The sequence below is a fragment of the Notolabrus celidotus genome, chromosome 3 (assembly GCF_009762535.1).
Source record: "Notolabrus celidotus isolate fNotCel1 chromosome 3, fNotCel1.pri, whole genome shotgun sequence".
Lineage (NCBI taxonomy): Eukaryota > Metazoa > Chordata > Actinopteri > Labriformes > Labridae > Notolabrus > Notolabrus celidotus.
The window spans coordinates 31,990,341-32,011,099 of NC_048274.1; the positions used below are offsets into that span (position 1 = coordinate 31,990,341).

A 20,759-nucleotide genomic window follows, 5' to 3' on the forward strand; every position below is an offset into this window, starting at 1 on the left:
TAAAGTGCAACTAGCTTGTGATTGTGCAGGTGAAGTTTGGAAGTCTATTTATTTTTTGAAAATGTGAAACTGCTTTTGCATGAAGAACAGAACAGAGCAGAGAGTGGGTGAACAGCTGCACACAGTCAGGGTGTAAATCGCTGCAGAATACCCGCATTTTTTCGCAGGCACATAAAGGGAGCGACAGAGCCTCTAAATATATGCAAAGCACCACTAAATAACATCAGAATTTACTGTCTACATCCCTGAACACTTGTGACAGCCACAACGCATCTCCCAGCATGTGATACAGGCCCACTGAAACCCTCTTTGTCTGGTTAATCCAGTGTGAAAATTACCCTAATGTTTTGAGAGTTGGGAGAGGTTGGCATGGGCCCCGTGCTTTGGGAGAGTTCGAGTAGCATTGGTGACTAGCTCAGGCCCTGAGGTTTGTTTTAAAGTGGGTTCATTAATTGTTCTCTGAATCACATCTGATGCAGTGAGAGCTTTTTAGAGCGGTGATTGGGGCTTGAGGTGAAGGAAGATCTTTTTGGGCAGTGTCTTGATTGATTGTTTTATGTAAATTGGTGATTCCCAGTAGTCCATAATATCAGAAGCCTGGAATTTGTGTTGTTCCCTTGCATAGCTTTCCATACGATGTAACCTTGATACACTTTTCATGCATGAAAAAAATAAAAAGACCACTCATTCAGTTTAAACATGTTACACTACTTTCCACTACTTTGCCTCAATTTCTTCAACTTCTTTGTGACTGTCCTCTGTACTGGCATCTGCAGAAAAAAACTCATAAGCGCTGGTGGGCCAAAAATAGCGGCTGTTTTTATTTCTCGACTAAAGATTTTGTGATACTATGTTCGTCCCCCCCACCCTCACCACTATCATGTTTCTTTAATCACACCAGTTTAGGATTGGTACTTTCTACTGGCTGATAATTAGATCTATATACAGCTGGTACCAGGAGGAAAGAATGGTATCAGAACATATCTTCTTAATGACAGTATATTTTTCTGTATGAAGTTATAGTATATATACTGTCACTATCAGTAAAAGTGTCGCCTTCTAATGGTCAGTTCGAGATCTCTTCACATCAGGTAGAAGTAATTCAAAATTTGCAGTGAATTCTCATCACTGTTGTGGAGGTGCTACCAGAAAAGAGCATAACTACGAGTGAGTCTATCTAAATCAGTCATCAGAAGACAATCTAAATCTTCTTTATTTGAAGTTACAGTTGAGTGTTGGGTCTCCTGTTGGTTTCATCTCAGCGTTAAGTGCAATATGCAATATCCCTTTAACATCCTTATATATATCTCCTTCATTCCCAGCGCCTCTGTACATAGCAACTCTAACTATTCTGCGCTTCTGTATACTTAATTATTATTTTATTTTATTTTATTTTACTTATAGCTTATTTTATTACTTCTACTATTAATATCTTACTCTCTTACATACTGTATATAAGAGCTCTGTAATGCCTGAATTTCCTCCCCGGGATAAATAAAGTATTTCTGATTATGATTCTGATTAAGGCAAAGAGTACATAATACAAATAACTTTTACAGGAACAGTTTTTCTGTAAGAAGTGACTCTTAAATAGTTTCTATCACAAGGCCTCTGTTCATGTATGCTTGTGATCAATTATCAACATAGTTGATGGGATCTCTGATAAAAGTGATCACATGAAATCAGTTGGCTCCAGCTCTGCAAGCTGAAATCCCATTTTAACAAGCTCCTCACTTTGCAGACTCAGAGCTGTTGGATATTGCTCCGGGTATCAGATGGTCAACGATGGCTGGCACCGTGGTGGCATCAGTGGTGCGATCACTCAAAGTTTGGCCAGCCATTGACTCCCCAGAGAAAATGGATGTATTATGAATGCCCAACAGATGGGTCCCCTTTTTTTTTTTTTTTTTTGCACTGACTACAAGTCCTGATAGATGGTTGCTTGTGTCAGGATGGCTCCAAATGAAGAGGGACTGAAATAATTAATGGGCTAATATCACCCTGAGTCCAGCAGCAGTAAAAGACATATCCTCTGCCTAATGTTCAAAATGTATTCACAGGAGAGGGCCATAAAGTTGATGTTCATGATTCATATGCGAGGTGTCAACCACTTGCTTAAGAAAGGTCGATTGAATGGGACAATATGTAAAGGCTATGAAAATGGTGTAAGTGTGGTGCTAAGCTCTGAGAGCCACATGCTAAGCTGCCTCAAAGATGAGCTGGAGTTTTCTGCTTTCATACCCTTTAACTGCCCGTTCTTGAGGGATCAGAGCTAGAACTCATTATTTAATTGATGAACTTTAAAAATAAAATGCTTTACAGATTCAGATCTCAGAGAAGCTCTTCATTATCACGCCGATGCAATTACAGCTCCTTAGTTATGTCATGTTTTGTTTTTGTTGTGCTGTAATCGTCTGTTATAGTTGATGCCAAGGTCACAAGTGTCTGAAACCTATCAGCAGAACATAAACAATGACCTTCAACTACTTGTTTTGGTAGCACAAGGTCATTTTTTGAATGGAACAAAAAAATAGACCTGAACAACTCAAGTTTTATTTTCACAATCAGTTTACTGACAAATAATTAATTTCAGTCATTAAACTTCTAAATCAGTCAAAATAGAGTTTCCTCAGAGGTCAATCATAATGGTTATCCATCACTTGCTGAGATCAGTCAGTCAGAGCCAGATGCCCTGTAATGTATGATCCACATGGCTACAAGGCTCAGGCCTAAACATTTATTAAACTCCTGGCCTTAGTGTACTGTGTTTATTTCCCAAACGGCTTAGTACACTTATGATTATTATGCACAGCTGTAATTTCAATAGGTATACCTAATGCACTATAAAAGTGAGTCAGTAAGGATGTAATTGTTAGTTTTGTTGAAAGTAGGATGTTGTTTGTGAGCTCCTGAACTCTACAGAGACATTTCTTTGCAGTCTTCATTCATAAGTAAACATTGAGATACTTTCAGTTAATCTACAAATTATTTGTACTATAAATCACAAAATCCCAGAGCTGGAAACAAGGTTTATAAATTGCTGCTTTGATTTGACAGATAGTCGAACACCTGAAGACTCCTTATTCACTCTTCATGCATTACAAAAGCATCATCATTTCATTAGATCAGTCGTTCATAAATTAAAGGTACAGTGTGGAAATATTTAACTTGGATTCTAGATTAGAACGCTCCCTTGCTCACCCCTCCTGTTGATGAAGGGACAGTAGCCTTTGAGGACAAGAAGCTGCTGTGATGCTAATGAGTATGATCCTCCATTTTTTAAGATTTCACCTACAATAATGTCTTAAATACAGATTATTTTGCACACAGTAACTACTCTTTTCTTCTTCTTTATCCTCCAAATGGTGCGTTTGCCACTCACTTAATACAAAAAATGTATGCTACTAGTTTGGCCAAGGACAGTTTGGATTCTGCTTCTCTTCGTATTTTGCACTGTTCACTTGTTCTTCCATATTTTAGTTATTGCTCTAAGGTATGGGGCAACACTTATACACTCGTATGACTAATATTAACCCTTTGTATGTGTTACAGAAAAGAGCAATCGGACTTATAAATAAGGTGAATGTTAGAGAACATACTAACAGTTTGTTTATCAGCTCATATTTGTTGAAATGTAAAGATCTACTTCACTTTAAAACATTATTATTTATGTTTAAAGCCAGAAACAGATTATTACCTGAAAACTTACATAAGTTGTTTGTGTTTACATCTCATGAGGAGGCTCATAGACAGAAATTTAGTTTCAAAAGTCCATACGCACCCACTACATTAAAGCAAATGTGTGTTTCAGTTTGTGGAGTTAAACTTTGGAATTCTCTGGATGATGATATAAAATGCTGCTCTAATATTTTACATTTTAAAAGAATGTTAAGAGGTAAAGTACAAACTCATCCAGTAAATCTGTATTTGATTGTTTCAGTGTTCATTGTTAAATTTGATGTTTGGTGGAAAGAGAAGGTGATTACTGGTTTACTGGTAGATAATGTTGTGATTAAGGGGAGGGGCAGGTTCTATAAGTTTTTCTTCTTCCTGCTCCTGTTTGTTCACGGACAATGTATACTCTATTTTGTGAAGATGTGTATCAAATATTTTCTGTTGTCAAACATTGAAGTGAGCAAATAAAATTCTTATGAATGAATGAATGAATGAATGAATGAAAATATACTTATGAATGTTATATTATATTTCTACCAAGTCTTTTTTGCTTAATGCCGCTAATAACTAAACACTGTACCTTTTTTAAGAAATCATTGTAGCTACATAAATAACTGGAATTAGTTTGATATATGTTTACCTTTTTAAATAGCAACTTAGCTTGTGTGTAGCTACTTTGTTTTGTCCCCATTGAAACTCAAGTATAGTCTGTGAGCCCAAAAAATATTTAATTGGCTTAATTAAATGATCTGCTCACGAGCAGAAATAGACAGCGTAGGCATTTTTTCGTGGTAGAACCATTTACTGCATGTGTAGTTTTGCAAACATGGCTCAGTGAGGAGAAATTCTTTACTAAGAGCCTCTATAGCACATCTGAATTTCCACAACCTTGAAGCAGATAAGCAGATATTGCTGCCTTTGAGGTCTTTTTGCTTCATCACTACATTAAACGGTCTGTATAAATTGGTATGTTACTCTAGAACATCTCATTTGAGTTCCTATAGATGTGGACGTGTGCAGTCAGTCTTCTGCTGAGATGCTCCTTTTAAGCAGAGGAAGATTTCATCCAGATGTTGGAGACAGCTGATATGAATGAATGTGGCTGAGAAATGCAGAGATGGCAGGGAGTGGTGCAGGATAAGCCCCAGGAAGAATGAGCTGCTCTAGGCTGACGTTCACTCTCATTTTCTACTTCTCACCATCTGCCTGCAGCACACCTGCCTCAAAAAAGCATCAGTACTCTCATACAGTAGCCCGGACTATTGATTAAGACTGCTGACATTTCTACTTCCTTTTCACTGGCTGGGTACAAGGTGTGCTATCTCTCAGATGAAGGCTGCACGCACGCACGCACGCACGCACGCACGCACGCACGCACGCACGCACGCACGCACGCACGCACGCACGCACGCACGCACGCACACACACACACACACACACACACACACACACACACACACACACACACACACACACACACACACACGTTGCCCTTTGTGTCATCAGAGAATAATGAGGCCAGAAATTCTTCCTAAAATATTCCTTTTTTTTCTTTTTTGACAGAGTACATCTTATATAAAGAGTCATGCTACAGGTTTCCGATCTAAATATGTTTTTTGGTTGAAGTTTATGTGAAAACCGAGAATAAAACTGACATTTCCTCTGCTTGTTCAGTAACGTCTTATTTTTAACAGACAAGCTGATGGATTTTAGAGATTTGTTTCACATCACAAACAGTGAGCATGTGATGTCTGTCTTTAACATACTGAAGACTGTCTCTTTAGATATTCATTTTATATGTATTACAGTGACAACATGTAAGACTTTTACATAATCTCATTCCTGCATCACACTGAGGAGTTCTTTCTGTGTTGTCCATTTCATTTTCTCCATTTCAGCCCTCCTCCTTCCATTCTCCATTTCTCCTTCAGTACTTTAACACTGCAGGGGGCCGTGCTATGACAGAAGGAGCCCAGCTGGTTTTATTTCCACAATATCTAATTTAAGTGCTTTGTCAATAAGCACATTCCATGAAAAGATCAATATGCTCTCCTTGACGTGGCAATTTAGCTCCTTCTTAAGTTTAATGGCCTGTTTCAGCTGGGGCTAGAAATACATTGGTGAGATTAATTGCAGAGGAAAGTATCCATGTCACTCTGTGCATATTTGCACTGACAGAGTGGTTGTACGTTAATGACCCTGCTGTCGGCAGACCTATAAATTCATCATGGCTTCAATTCCAAATATGTATTTGTTCCCTCATCTTAATTTATTGAGCGTACCTGTCAGAGTTAGTGAAGCATTGATTTAAGGTTATAATTAGCCACTGTGAAACAGAATTACATCAGTTAATAATCTTTTTTTCCTTCTGAGAAGTTTGTATTGAAAAGCTGCTTAGCAGGAAGGTGTGATCAATCATAATTTACCTCCGGAAACGTTCAGCCTGTTGGAAGATTGTGTGTTAGAATGTAGAGCGTGTTCAGACCGAGATGCTCGATCTACTCAGGAATTCATTCTTCTGCTGTTATCAACTGATCTATTACCGAAACTAATACAATCATGTCAGGTATGTGGATATTTGACATGTAGTTGACCACTTACCTTCCCAATTCATCTTACTCTTTTCAACACATGACTGCAGTTATGAATTGCGATGTGCAGGTATTACACATTAAGGGAGATTGATTTGATTGAGTGACACAGGTTCATTTCTGTGGCAACAGTCACTTTGAGTGGGTTGGACATAATAAGCAGCACACCTCATTAAAGCTGGGGGCTTTAATGTGCATGAGGAATCACAGAATAAATCTATGTTGTCAGAATATGGAGTGCAAAATAATAAAACACACAATTCTGCTATGCTTTCATTAATTTTGACATTAATCTTGTTTTTCTTCTGAATATATCTTTGGAATATTTTATTCTCCAGATGCCTAAGAATTTTTCAAATGAATCAATATTATTATCAATGTTATCATCTCTGTGACAAAGAGGCAGGAGTTGATTTAGCTTCAAACTGAGGATCTCAAGCAACAAAAGAGGCTCAGTCTCTGGAGCTCCTAACTGGAGCTTTAAGACTTTTTGCCTGACAATGAGAAGACTTAATTAACGTCATCAATTTAAATCAAAGTTTAATAGATGCATGTTTAATGATGCACATTGTTCACAGAGGAAAAAGGATGCCTCTTAAAATCAAAACAGCATGAACCTTAAGGACAATAGCTATAAATAAGTTTGTGTCTGATAACATATTTGTATGCATGTGTCTTTTAAATGAAGCCACTACATTGGTATTCATCCTCTTCCTCTCCCATGTTCAGGTGCTGAGAGGAAGTTCCAGAAGTGCCAGCTGTGGAAAGACTCGGTGCTGAATGTCGACAGGATGTTCAATGAGCTGACCTTTTCTTTGTGAATGGATTAGAGGTCAGTATATATATCACTGATATCACTAATTCAGACAAACAAACATCTACAATCAAGCTCCCAACGAGCACTCGCAGAATCAAATTGTTATTTAGACATCATTAAGTGCTGACATTTTGCTCATGCACATCCCTTTATAATGACCTAGCTCTGTGTAAATTTGTTTTATGAAATGAACTCACTCGCTGCGTGTGAAACTAAATAACTCACTCTATATGCGCTACGACCTCTTTTGCATGCCAATTTGTCCTCTGCTTCATTACATGGACAAATTAAATCCTAAACTTAGGCATGCTCCACTATCCGTGCTGAGAGATAGCCCGGTCTTGCTTGTATGATGAAATGATTAAGCAGAGCTGTTACAGATCCCCCTAAGCCCTGCATCCGTCCTCTTGTCATCAGTGAATCATCTCTGATAGCATAAGGAGAGATGGAGCTCTTTGAAGTAACTGCGGCTTCATTAGCTTGCATAACATGGGTAATTGTGTGTCTGCGTGAGGAGAAACTGCCGGACTTAAGAAACTGACACACACTCCCCTTAAGCATCATTATAATCTCTGGATGAAGGACAAAACACACTCTATCACTGCTAATGTTTCAGACAGTCAAGTTACATCGTCAGTGTGTTGCAGCCATATTTGCACACTTACGCAATCAACTTGTCATTTAGCAAGTTTTTAAGAAGTGTTTTTTATTTGTAAGGAGCTCAAAGTGATCATATTAAGTGCATGGTTGTACATATTTGTTTGATAATCTCACTGTAAAAGCTCTGGCACTGGATGGGGATTTTTTTTTTCCCCTGTGGCTGATTGTACAACTTCATAGATATTTAGGTTGATTGGCATATACGGACTTAAATTAGGTGAGCTGTTTGAAGCCGAAAAGCCGTAAAAACGTTCTGCTCTAAAGGAGCACAAAAGCCGACATTTACAGGTGAATGCTAAATTGACATTTACAGGTGCAAAGGCAGTAAAAAGTTCTGAATAGACGGCTTATGTTCAATGAAGCTTGGCATTCTTATACCTGTGACAATGTGAGAAATAATAGAAAATTGCTTCCAATTTGTAAGAACCTTAAGTCATTTTATTTATTATCCTTTGTTTTTGTTAAATAGAATATTCAACAGTTCTCAGAAGGATTAGGCTGCAGGCTTCTTTCAGCTTCATTAAATGGTAAAAAATGAGTTGCAGTCTCATTAGAATTTTGGAAAAAGTAGTGGTGTATTTAATGTGGAGGGGAGAGGAAGAACAGAAAACAAGTTATTTGCCATGAGTTTTAAAAAAAATGTGAAACACTTAGCAGCTAATTGGCTCTATTTATTGTTTACTGCAATAGTTACTGTAAGCAAGAGCACTAATAACACAAATAGAAATAACACAGATGTCATTAATTCTATCCACTCTTTGAAATGTCAATAATGGATGTATGAATGTTGATAACAGCTGCAGCTTGTGCTCTTGCAGGCACAGGGTTTGTTACAAATGTGTCTGCAGCCACATTTTGTAAGGACTCCAGAGTTTTAACCAAAATCATGCATTTTCTGAAACATATCCTCGGCAACACACACTCTCTAGAACAAGCGATTAATTAGCACGTTTGAAACAAGAGTGACAAGGTGCCTGAAGGACTCTCCTTCTGTCAGTTTCTTTTTTTAATCAAAATGAAATGTTTTGGTGAGATCATAGAAATTATGCGTATAAAGCATTTACACCAAGCAGCAAACTCCAGTGTTGAAGAATGAGGAAGTGTAAGAAATGTGAGTCCACTTGAGGCTGGTTCCACAAGCCAAGGAGAACACATCAACACCCATCTAGATATGGCTTCTTCTTTCATTTTCTACAGCACGATTAAATGTATACGGCCTGGTATAAAAACAGTGTTGTATCAACTGCCCATTTCTCAATTTGAACCAAGCGGCAACCTCTTGTCTCAAAATATGAAGCCCATGCGTGTTATAAACTGAAATTAATCGAGAATCCGCTTGAGGCTGGCTGCAGAAACACCGGAAACCACATAGACGCCCATTCCAAAAAGGCAATCTTTGTAGCATTAATAAACATGTTTACAACCTGGTTCAAAAATGGCTTGGCCATACATAGCTAATTTCTCTATCGGCACACACTGTACATGGGGTGAATTTTTTTCTAACATGACGGTTCAGAAGATATTAAGATCACGAGTTTTTGCCCAAATAAGGACATGACAGGACTTGGATTGACGGTTGGGAACACATAGCTGTTGGTTAGGAGGCTCAAACCCTGCCTCTTTACCTCACACTAAGTTTGGATGAGTTCAACATTTCCAATATGGCCCCCGCCGATGATTGGCTTCAAACAGTGCTCAGGACAGGAACAAATGGGTGACGTCACGGATACTACGTCCATTATTCATGCAGTCTATGATTTGTACACACCGTGCAGGGTGTGATTCTAATTTTTTTCATAGTTCATTTGTTTTGAAGAATTGAAGGAAGGTAGTTTTGCATATTAAACTGGTGGTGTGCTCGACTGATAGGTGGGCACATTGTAGCTGTTTGCCAGGAGGCTAATGGCCCACCATGACTCCTCCACTTTGTCTCTTCCTATATCAACTGAAAGTTATGCTGGCCACACACTGGAAAACTTTTAGATCTTACCTGATTCAAAGCTGTGGGAGACCACTAAGACCGTGAGAGACTAATTTTAATAAGACACACTGGATGATTCTATAAGACCCCTGGATCAGACACTTGACGATTCCACAGACTCGAGATCTCACAGAAACTTGCATTATCAAACGTGACTTCAGAAGATAAACAAACATGGAGGACGACCGACATCCTTTTCTGAATGTCCCGGTGTGTTTGCAGCAAAAAAAAAAGATGGGAAAAGAATATGGGTGGATAACTCCATAAGCTAGTCCTCTTTTTCAATGGTCCTCTTGGTGCAGGGCACAATTTGGTTTACGTTCATGCCATGTTTGTGAGCTGTAAAAGTATGCTTCCTGGTTAGTTTCATGGTCTGCTCCTCTTATTGGCTATTCAGAGTATTTTGTTTGAGGCAGTCCGACCTGGAATCTGATTGATTTTTACGATACCAAGTTGGGGAGGTTTTGATGCAGGCAGAAGCAGTAAAATGGCAGTAGTGTCACCACACACTTGAGGATTATTTGGACAAATAATTGCTTACGACAAGCCCCGAATGAGGTCACGCCCTCCTGATCATTGGGGGTGGCAAATCAGGCACTAAATCTGGTCTAAAATTGTCAAGTCTGTGGCCAGCCTTAGGCTTCAAAACCCTGAGTGACGTCACCCATTGGTTTCAGAAACACTTTTTATACAGTCTATGGTTTTCAACAAATGTTTTAAATGTTAAATGTTTCACCAACATCTCTGGGTTCCTGAAAATCAACATTCACCAATGATTTGACGAATCAAATACATGCACCAGAAGTTTCAGTGAGAAAAGTCATTAGTTACGCAGGGAATACAAGAATGCATTTGTAACAAGTCTAGTTCAGTGTTTGTGAGTGGGTGTGTGGCCTTTTAACACTCAAATTCCTATTTTCTTGCAAAAATAAATTTTCATGAATATTGAGTGTTCTGATTCTTACTTTTGGAAATATTGCCACAACCTTGTGTGCAGATACAAGTAATTGCAATGCAGTTTATTTATTCAGCCGTGGACAAAAGTTTGCACTTAAGGACTAGACTTAAATCCATTGCCACTAACTGCTTCTGATTACACTTTCTAGATTCTTGTTGCAGCATTGTGCTCTAAATAAATCAAGCATGATTTGTTTCTCAGTATTAAGTATCCTTTGCCACTCCCTGTTTTTAGATCTGCTTTCCTGTGATGTGTTGGGACAAGCAGCTGGCATGACCTGCATAAAGTTGTTTATGTATTTCTCTCTTGTCTCTCCTCCATTTGATTAGGAGTTTGCTTAATCCCTCAGTAGGGCTCAGTTATAAGCTTTTTGGTTATGACCTGCTTAATCCTCCTACAGGAGATAAAGCACACAGTCGCATTAACTTCAAAGCAGTTTACTCTCCTCTAAGCTGCCTTTAAACAAAGCTTTATTACTGAGCACTGCTGCAAGTTTGGTTGCTGTTCTGTTGTTGGTGTAGGTTTGTCAGCTGAGCATCTGCTCTTATTATCAGTGACGCATAAGGAAGAGTGAGCATATGTCATTTGTAGACTTGGAGTAACACCACGCTTTTTGTCTGAAGTGCAAGTATTTCAGTTTCATGGTGTTACCAGATCTGAAAGTGTGTCACTCAGCGCTGCAACAAATGGTGTGTTAATAAAAGATAAATATGAACCAGTTTTCTTTTCAGTGATTTTTCCACATTTTATTATTTTGATCCAGGAAAGACTTTTTTGTTGTGATGTTGTAAACTGTATCTTTTATTTTCTGGCATTTTATAAACTAAACAAACCATTAGCCAATCAGGAAGCTCATTTAACAGTTAATTGAGAATGAGAAAAAAATTTCTTGCTTTGTTTTATTTTTCTTTAAGTACTACTTTTGGGCTTTTATGCCTTTTATTCTGAGAGGACAGCACCGTGGATAGAGCAGAGACTGGGAGGGAGAGTGGGGAGTGGCATGCAGGAAAAGGGGCCACAGGTTGGAATTGAACCCAGGCCACCCTACTTGATGACTCATGACTCGTGACTCTGGCCTCTGTATAGGGCTTGCGACTTAACCACTCAGCCAAACCAGCGCCCCTCATTTTTGCATCTTGAGGACCCTTTTGGCTACTTACTTTTAGAACTTACCCTCAGCAACAAGAGTTGTGGCTGTCAGGCAGACGTTAGCGACAGTACCACCAGCAGTTTTCCTTCAAGTGAGTCCCCAGTGCTTCATCATGAATATGCAGACCCCTCTGCTCACTGTGGCTGCCGCTCTGTGCTCTCAGCTGCAGTCACAGAAAAGAGACAGAAAGAGAAAGTGTGCTGACACACTTGGGAAGAACTGCTGTAGTTACCTAGTATGAGTGACTGAGTATGCTTTATCAAGTGAAAGGTCAAGTTAACATTACCTTACTGTTTTTTATGACCTTGACTTAGCTCATTTAAAGGTTGAAACTACTTTTTAAGTTTGATGACTTAGTAACTGACCTCAGATTAGGGATGAGCACAAATACTTGAGTACTCGGGTACTCGCCATTATTCAAGTAGCATTTTGTTACCCATGCACCTGGCCACATAACTTGAACTTATACAGCGTTACATGTGTGACCATGTGCCTTTTGTTTTCTCCTAACTGAATATACTAGGTAGGAAAATAATTAACGGGATATAAACGTATGACTTCTCTGGCCACGGCTTCAGCTTTAGTACACACCGAGACAGATTTCATCAAAAACAACGGCAGCTACGGCAACACTCTAAGAACATTATTCCACCGAAAGCAAAAAAGCACAACAAATACAGAACCGTCAGCGACGGTTGTTTACGGTTAATACAAAAATTATAATTGCGAGTGCTCGATTTTTCGTTCATTAGGTAATTTGAGTAATGAGTACAAGGATTACTGTAAATTCCCATCCCTACCTCAGCTCAGTCCAGATTGGAAAATGAAAGCTTCTATAAAATGACAAATGTTCAGATTTTGTGTCTCTATGATCACTTAAACAATGTGGTGAATCCTGCACAGAGCAAGTGTTGCAATATTTTTGTAACAGGCCCCTCGTTTTTGACAATTATGTGTAATGTAGTAAAATGTGAAAGTTGCAACAGGTCAAGAAAGAGATTTATACCTACTCTACTTGCATAATCTCACAGTTTTGGCATGAAGATTTAAAGTTATTTTTCTCCTGTCAGTTGTTGCCTTGAATACACCCTGATGCCTGCACAGTATCATAATCAGGCTCTGAACCACAACAGACTTCCACACAAACACGACTACAACACACATCCAGTATTCCATCTCCACAGGAGCTAACATGCCTCCCAGCTTCAGCATAAGCTGATAATTTACAGGCAGTCTCAAACAGCCTGCCTCTCTCCAGCCGTGGAGGAGAGCAGTGAAAATGTCAGGAGTTTAGTTAAGGCTACAACACCTGCTCCTCACGCATACACCGGGGCTTCTGCTCCAATAGCTCCCAAAGGATGGCTCATGAGCACTCTGCTTTTATTGCTGAGATGACTGCTTGTGATTTTTACGCCGGAGGACAGCAGGAGAAGAAAAACAACTTCATTCAGCCATCCCTATGCTCAGTGCAGCAGCAGTTTTGACATGCTGTAAATGTTTTACATTTTCGCTGGGGACCAGGACACAGATTAGCAGCTAGTTGGATTCGATGTAAGTTTAACAAGGTCAAGTTATTTGATTTTTTTTTAAGCTCCTTTTTGCTCTAGAAGAGTTTATATTCATGAGACTCTTATGAGACCTCCCCCAGCCTTGTTACTGGGGATTTAGGGGATGAAGATATCGAAATATTAGCATTTTTTGAGGGGGAAAAAAAAACATGAATCTGGATGTCAACGTCAGGCAGATTTCTCGTTTTGAAGCCAAAAGTTCACTTGCTGCAGTTATTGCACCATCCGGGCACTCAGATGTCCCTCATATGTTTCAGTCCATCTCAGCTGGAAGGCGAGTGCTTATAAAGTAAAAAGCCTCTCATGATCTGCAGAAGCAGCAGAACAGCTGTGTATCATCAGACATGTGAGCACCCATGGGACCTCAGGACAGCAGGGAGTGGAGCTCTTCCGTCAGTGCGTGAAGCTGATGTTTGCTCACTTGGAGATGTCAGCAATTTCGTGTGCAACCTGTCGGACAAAGATGGATACCATGAACAGAGTCAGATGAGACCTGCTAGCAGTTTCTTTATTTACGTGATCAATTAGGTTTTAGTTCTTGTTACATAAAAGGGGCAGTTTTCACTCTCTGAGATTTGACTCAGAAATACCTGGTAGTCATTTTATTTGTAGCATTGGGGCTGCAGTCATTATTGATTATTTTGCCTGTTATTGATCAAATGAATATATGACTAATAGCTCATTGATTTTAAGCTCAAATCAGATAAAAGAAAGCAATGTATAGTTTTCCTGTTATCCACAAGCTGCAACCATCAAAAGTTGTTGTTTGGAACTAATTTGCTTATTGGTTCATTTTCATGGAACTAATTTGCTTATTGGTTCATTTTCATGTAAACCTATGTGTTATATTCTGAAGTATTGATAGTATACACAATCTGTGGCCTCGCTCCTGAGCTAGGACGATGATTATTCGACAACTTAAGGTGTCACTTGTTCTGACCATCTAAACCTGAGTGAACCCAGCCTCTAAACATGCATGGGATGTTGTTGGTTTTCTGTTTTGAGGAGACTCCTTATGGCGATAAGTGAAAAGGTGTCAAAATACAACAGGTTCCTTCTGAACAACTGGTGAAAACTTGTTACGCACAGAAATAGACACTTTGAAGATCTTCATTTGTTAATCAATCAATCTTTACTTGCACAGTGCCAAATCACAACAAACGATATCTCAGGATGCTTTTACAATCATAGGACGTCTAGACCGTAATCTATGTTAAAATATTAACAGAGACCCAACACCAAGGCAGGATAAGACTCAGTCTTACCCCTCCTTAATCCACCATGAGCATTGCACCTCGCAGTATTTAGCTAGTTACAGCAGTGAGGAAAAACTTCCTTTTAACAGGCAGAAACCTCAGGCAGAACCAGATTCATGTTAGACAAACATCTACCTCAACTGAGTTGGTTCTTGAAGGAGGGAAAGAGGAGAAAAAGAGAGAGAGAGGGAGTGGTGGTAGTGATGAGACGAGTAGTAGTAGCTGTTGCAGCTGGAGATAGGATCCCAGTGTGTTAGTGTGCCAGTTCCCCCCAGCAGTCTAGCCTATAGCAGCATAACTAAGAGCTGGTCCAAACCTGAGTTAGCTCTAACTATAAGCTTTATCAAAAAGGAAAGTTTGAAGCCTACTCTTAAAATTAGAGAGGGTGTCTGCCTCCTGGACCCAGACTGGTAGATGATTCCAAAGGAGAGGGGCCTGATAACTGAAGGTTCTACTTCCCATACTACTTTTAGAGACTTTAGGTACGATGAGCAGGCCTGCGTGTTGGGAGTGTAGGGTTCTAGAGGGGTAATAGGGCACTATGAGCTCTTTAAAATATGAAGGTGTCTGATCATTAAGAGCTTTATAGGTCAGAAGAAGGATTTTAAGTCCTATAGTTTGTTTATGGAAACATAATCTGCAGAACATTGTTACAGTCCATTTTTATAGGATACTTTATCTGTAGGACTTCACTTTAAATAAAAGCACTACACCAATTTTCAATGACAAACAGTATGAGGCGTGAGCTCATATGAACGGTGAGAACACAAGAACCTTCATGCAGCTCGTTGATGAGGAGCGAACACTCATTCATGGACAGGACTGGATCAGGTCGCATCTGAGAATAGCTCTTTTTGACCCAGTCCTTTCAACACCTCTGATGTGAGAAGATAAACTCCTTTAACTCTTTCCTGTGTGACTCCTAACATAACGAAGCATGCTTCATTTTCACTCTCTGTGAAAATCCAGGCGTACCATCTCCTCATTCTTTTTTTAATCTTGCTACTATTTTTAATTTATTGTAATGAAAAATAGAACAAAGCAGTTTCTTGTTCATTTATTTTTCCTGATGTGGAATGTTCCCTCACATTCTGGGTCTTCCTGTCTCTGCGGGAAGGTTCTGGTTGGTTTATACTCTCTTACAGCAACACAGAAAATGAGCAAATGCTTAATTGTGATGTAGTGTGATGTTATCGGGATGAGATCACTCATAGTTTCTGAGCCACAAGCAAACTACTTTTATAATTTGTTCACCTGTGACATTAACTCCTCTTCTGTTAAGGCAGGATGCAATGCTCTCCCTGCTGCAGTGCTTAAGCCCTTGTCTATCCACCTTGAGCCGGAGCTCAACAACCAGCAACGAATCACTATAAAAAGAGCCAATTATTTATAGTCGGCTCCCTGACAGGCCGGTCCCACTTATCTTTCAGGGTGCAGTCCCCAGGCCTTCCGCCTCGCATTTTCAGCATTGTCAGAGCTCCCCAGACAGCCCGATCTTTCATCACTGCACCAGGCTGACATTTCTCCAAATATCAATGATAGTTTTTATGTGTGGCAATAATTTATCAGGCACAGAGATGCACCAAAGTATTTTTTTCCTCATCGCTAACTGGAAGACAACAGCAAAAAGTTTTGGAACTTAAAAAAAGAATAGTAGAAATGTTTTTCTTGTTTTTCCCGTGGAGCATAAATGATTCAGCTGTGTATCAGAGAAAAAGATGTTCACTGTGGTCACATCTCAACCCTTTTATTACACAGAGCAAAGCTTTAATGCAGTGTGTGGTTCCTACAGTTTAACCTCTGGGCCTTCGTTTCGAGAGAGCTTTTCTTCATCCTCTACAACTTTCACATTAACTTTGTTCAAAAAGCTGCTATCAACCTACAAAGCTGTAGCTCAGTGCTGTTGTCCAATTACTGCACTTTAAGTGAGCTGACCTTTAGTAGTTTCTTGTTGGAGCTGAGATATTGAAATAAACTTGTGGGGTAATGATTCTCCTCCTCTCCCTCCTCGGTCATCAGAGGGCTGAACTCTGTCGTCACTGTAATTGTAAATTCTTTGAGCAGTAAGCTCTAATTAGTGTGGAGGAGGAGACCTTGGTATGGGTATTGATTTCTTGCTGGCTTGGTGAAAATGCCAGAGGAACATAGAGGACATGAAAACATGGATCCAGACTGACTGATCCAGTGAGATGTCTGATTTGTGTTGTGCGTTGTTGAAAGGATATTTACCGTACCCCCGTACGGGTACGGGTCAGGGTACGGTAAACATACGGTTGGATTATTCCTTTAATTGTTGACATCTCAAATTGAAGAACTGAAATCAATCATAAGTGAACAAGTGGACAAAGAAGCAACAATAGAAATCAAGTGCAAACATTTATTGGATGCTATACATAATAAACAAGTCACAAACATACACGCCGACAGTCAAAAGCATTATTGTTCATAACCTGCATCTCATATGTGATAACTGACAGACTCTTTCCTACCGTCTCTGTCCTCATCTGACTCATCTCCTCTAGACAGCAAAAAGTGGGTTTGACACAAATTACAACTCGTCGTCTATTTAGGGAAACATGTTCTGCACAGAACTCTCTTGGGTTTATTGAGTGTATCATGAATGAATGAGAAAACGCACGCAGCACTTGTACTGAAGACTCCTCTGTCGCTAAACAGTGTAATTTGGCATGTAGCTGATTTGCATTGTTGTTGTTTTGTTTTTTAAAACTATTCTATTTGCAAATCAACTGACTTTAAGCTTGAAAATGAAACCTCTTCTAAAATAATTGAAACCAGAGACTCTCTTCCAGCAATCAGTGTTTGAGTTGTACTGTAGAAAGCTGACATCTGGTCATATCTTTAAATGTATGTGTGCTTGATAAAGGCTTAAAACGATGAGAGCTGCAACAGAACTGCTGCAGTATGGAAGCAAAATCTTTGACACCACAGTCCCTTTTTGAAAATAACCTTTCCTAAAGTCCAACTCAAAATCAACCTGACACTTATTTTATTCATTCATTCTTCTTTCTTTTTTTTAGGTTTATTTCATTAGGACGATGCACATTAATCAACATTTCAGCAGTATACCTCAATGTACACTACCAGTCAAAAGTTTGAAAACACCTTGTCATTCAACATAATTATTTAATGAACAAAAAAGTGTTAAACAAACCCGAATATGTTTTATATTTTAGATTCTGTAAAGTAGCCCCCTTTTTCCTTCATTACAGTTTTGCACACTCTTGGTATTCCCTCAGTCTGCTTCATGAAGTGGTCTCCTGGAATGATTTCTAATCAAAATGAGCCTTGTTAAGAGTTCATTTGTAGAATGACTTGCCTTCTTAATGTGTTTGAGACCATCAGTTGTGTTGTTCAGAGGTAGGGTTAGTACACAATGGATAGCTCAATTTGACTCCTGTTGTAATCCATATAATGGCAAAACCAGATTATTTCATAGTTTTGATGTCTTCAGTATTAATCTACAATGTTGAAAATAATTAGAATAAATAAAAATAATTGGATGAGAAGGTGTGTCTGAACCTTTGACTGGTAGTGTAAATATGCCAGAATTAGCACAATAGTTGAATTTAATCCGTAGTCTTAAAGCTGGGGTTGGTTGTCAGATTTAGATACACTTTTTGTTATACTGGTTAAAATGATCTTTATGTCCTGATGGCAATCAATACTTAATGTGTTCCTAAAAAAGAGCGAAGAAACTGCTATCTACAGCCGGAGTAAACCTGGGAAAACGCCAACCAATCACCGCTTTTTGGGTCCCCAAATTTTAAACCATTCAAATCCTGTCCTGCCGTTCTGCCCGCCTCCTGCGCGTACATTTCCCCAGCATGTGCTCCGTGTCCCCGTCCCCTGCCTCTGCTTCCCCTGACTCTACTGCCTGTCCCCTCTGACCAGATGAGGTGCTTTGCTCAGGACTATAGTCCGGATCAGAGTCTAAAAAGCTCTCACCACGGGGGCTCTGACAAGCAAAACAATGAATGACATTTAGTAAGTCCTACAGAAAATGTATCTGTATTGTAGCGTCCGTCCGGGCGCTGTAGGGATGACAAGCTGGTTCGTGAACACGTTAATCCTTAATGACCGGTCACTGTCGGCCGTGATCACGCCAACCAACAAAGCAACAATCGTCGGGGGCGTCGTTTTGGAGGAGCTCCGAGGGAGGAGGGGAGGGGTTAGACGCAGTCCTGAGGAAATGCTACATTCAAATTCATGCTAGTTTTCCGAGACTACCAACCCCAACTGTCACTAGCCAGTTTGAGGAACATTACATGAAAAGACTTACAAACAATTTTAAATATAAACTGAACACTTTTGTGACATTACAGTAAATAAATCCACATTCAATAAACTCAATAGAATGAAAGGTGAACCCAAAGCCCCTGGGATAGGGCATCAAATGTGTAAACATATTATTCATCAGTACATGGCTGGGTTTTTAAAAGGTAAAGTAGTTTTCTCACTCCCTGATACGAGCTAGTAATTAATACGATTCAGACACATTCTTTCTGAATAGATAAGCCGTGCACATTCAGTGTGTTCTCCACAGCACTAAATCAGTTCACATGCTCAGAAATAAAAACAGTGGGGTGTAAAACCATCATAACATGATTTCTCCCCAGAGCCCTATCTCTCCTGTCGTTTAATTTTTTAATTTCCTCCATTTTTGATTTAGTCGTAAATGTTGAGTCAGTACTTTTTCAGGTCTTTTAATGAGGCTTCTGTTTCATATTTCAGAGCAGGCCATTAGTCAACATCAGTGGGAGTTGTATGGTGTACATTTCTTAAGAAGCCAAATCTGGATGGTTTCTTCTTTGTCTGAATGTTTATCCACAAACTGTCAATGATCCAAGCTCCAATTGTCTCCCTTGTGTTTGTGTCATGCAGGCAAGTTGTGACCATGCGCTGCCTGGCCGCTCGGGTGAACTACAAGACCCTTATCGTCATCTGCGCCCTCTTCACACTCATCACTGTTCTGTTATGGAACCGCTGCTCCAGCGACACCACCCTGCGCTTCCTGCCCCGTGCCGCCTTTGTGGCTCCGAGTCCTAAGGTGGGCGATGCCAGCATCAGCAGCCAGCAGCACCCTCCACAACCTCCAGAGCCCCCGCCCGTTGTCGGGGGTGTCGGCGGGATCAAGTATGAAGAAATTGACTGCCTGATCAATGATGAATCCACTATCAAAGGCCGGAGAGAGGGCGGAGACGTCTACCTGCCATTCAGCTGGATGGAGAAATACTTTGAAGTTTACGGGAAGGTGGTGCAGTACGACGGCTACGATCGGTTTGAGTTCCAACACAGCTACTCCAAGGTGTACACCCAGCGAGAGCCCTACCACCCTGATGGAGTCTTCATGTCGTTTGAGGGATACAACGTGGAGGTCCGAGACCGCGTCAAGTGTATAAGTGGAGTTGAAGGTAAGACTTTTGAATTGATGTTCAGAGGCATTTTTTTAAATTGTACATTTCACACACACAGTTTGAGGAACACAAACTCAAGGTATGAATATCAGTATTTTTAAGACTACTGTCCTGTTTACTGAAGACTTTGGTGTAAGTGGTTTAGTGTGTAGGCTTTCTAAAAGTATAGTCATCTATGTGAAGACAGAGGGGGGGTCGACATCTTTCCTGTTGCTCCACCAGCCAGACTGCTCCTGCCCAGGCCTCGGCTCTACCAGCGGAATATGTCAGCGCCTATCGAGGCAGTATGTTGGCTTCTCTTCTCACAATGGAAGGAGATGGAGGCGTGCTGTCCATATTAATCAACAGTAAATAGAAGCAACTTTATGGAGGACATTATTGAGAACAAAACTCTGAAGCTGTTGGCCAAGTAGCTGTAAATAAAGCCCTGCAGGAAAAGTTATGATTAGTGCTGCATAATGACTTATAGAGAGCAAATATGCTGCTAATACACACGCTCATAATCAGCCAGTTAATGGTAAGTGTGTATGCTTTTAATGTCAGTTATTAGGCTTTATTACATATCCTCTATGCTACTTGATATGCTTTTCTTAATGAGGTGTAATTCAGCTAAGCCATGATGATGAATTATGTGTTTGATCTGTAGCGAAAGTAAATCAAGACTTGAT

At 39.8% G+C, this 20,759-nt stretch overlaps 1 protein-coding gene across 1 annotated transcript in view; it reads left to right on the plus strand.

The window, feature by feature from the left end:
• The window catches only part of glceb (glucuronic acid epimerase b), a 67,854-nt gene that overhangs the window by 25,551 nt on the left and 21,544 nt on the right, over window positions 1–20,759 (plus strand). Inside the window, exons 2-3 of the mRNA XM_034680001.1 lie at window positions 6,996–7,098; window positions 19,559–20,088. Of these exons, the coding sequence (XP_034535892.1) occupies window positions 19,572–20,088 (517 nt within the window). The 5' untranslated portion in view covers window positions 6,996–7,098; window positions 19,559–19,571. The remainder of the gene's footprint in view (window positions 1–6,995; window positions 7,099–19,558; window positions 20,089–20,759) is intronic.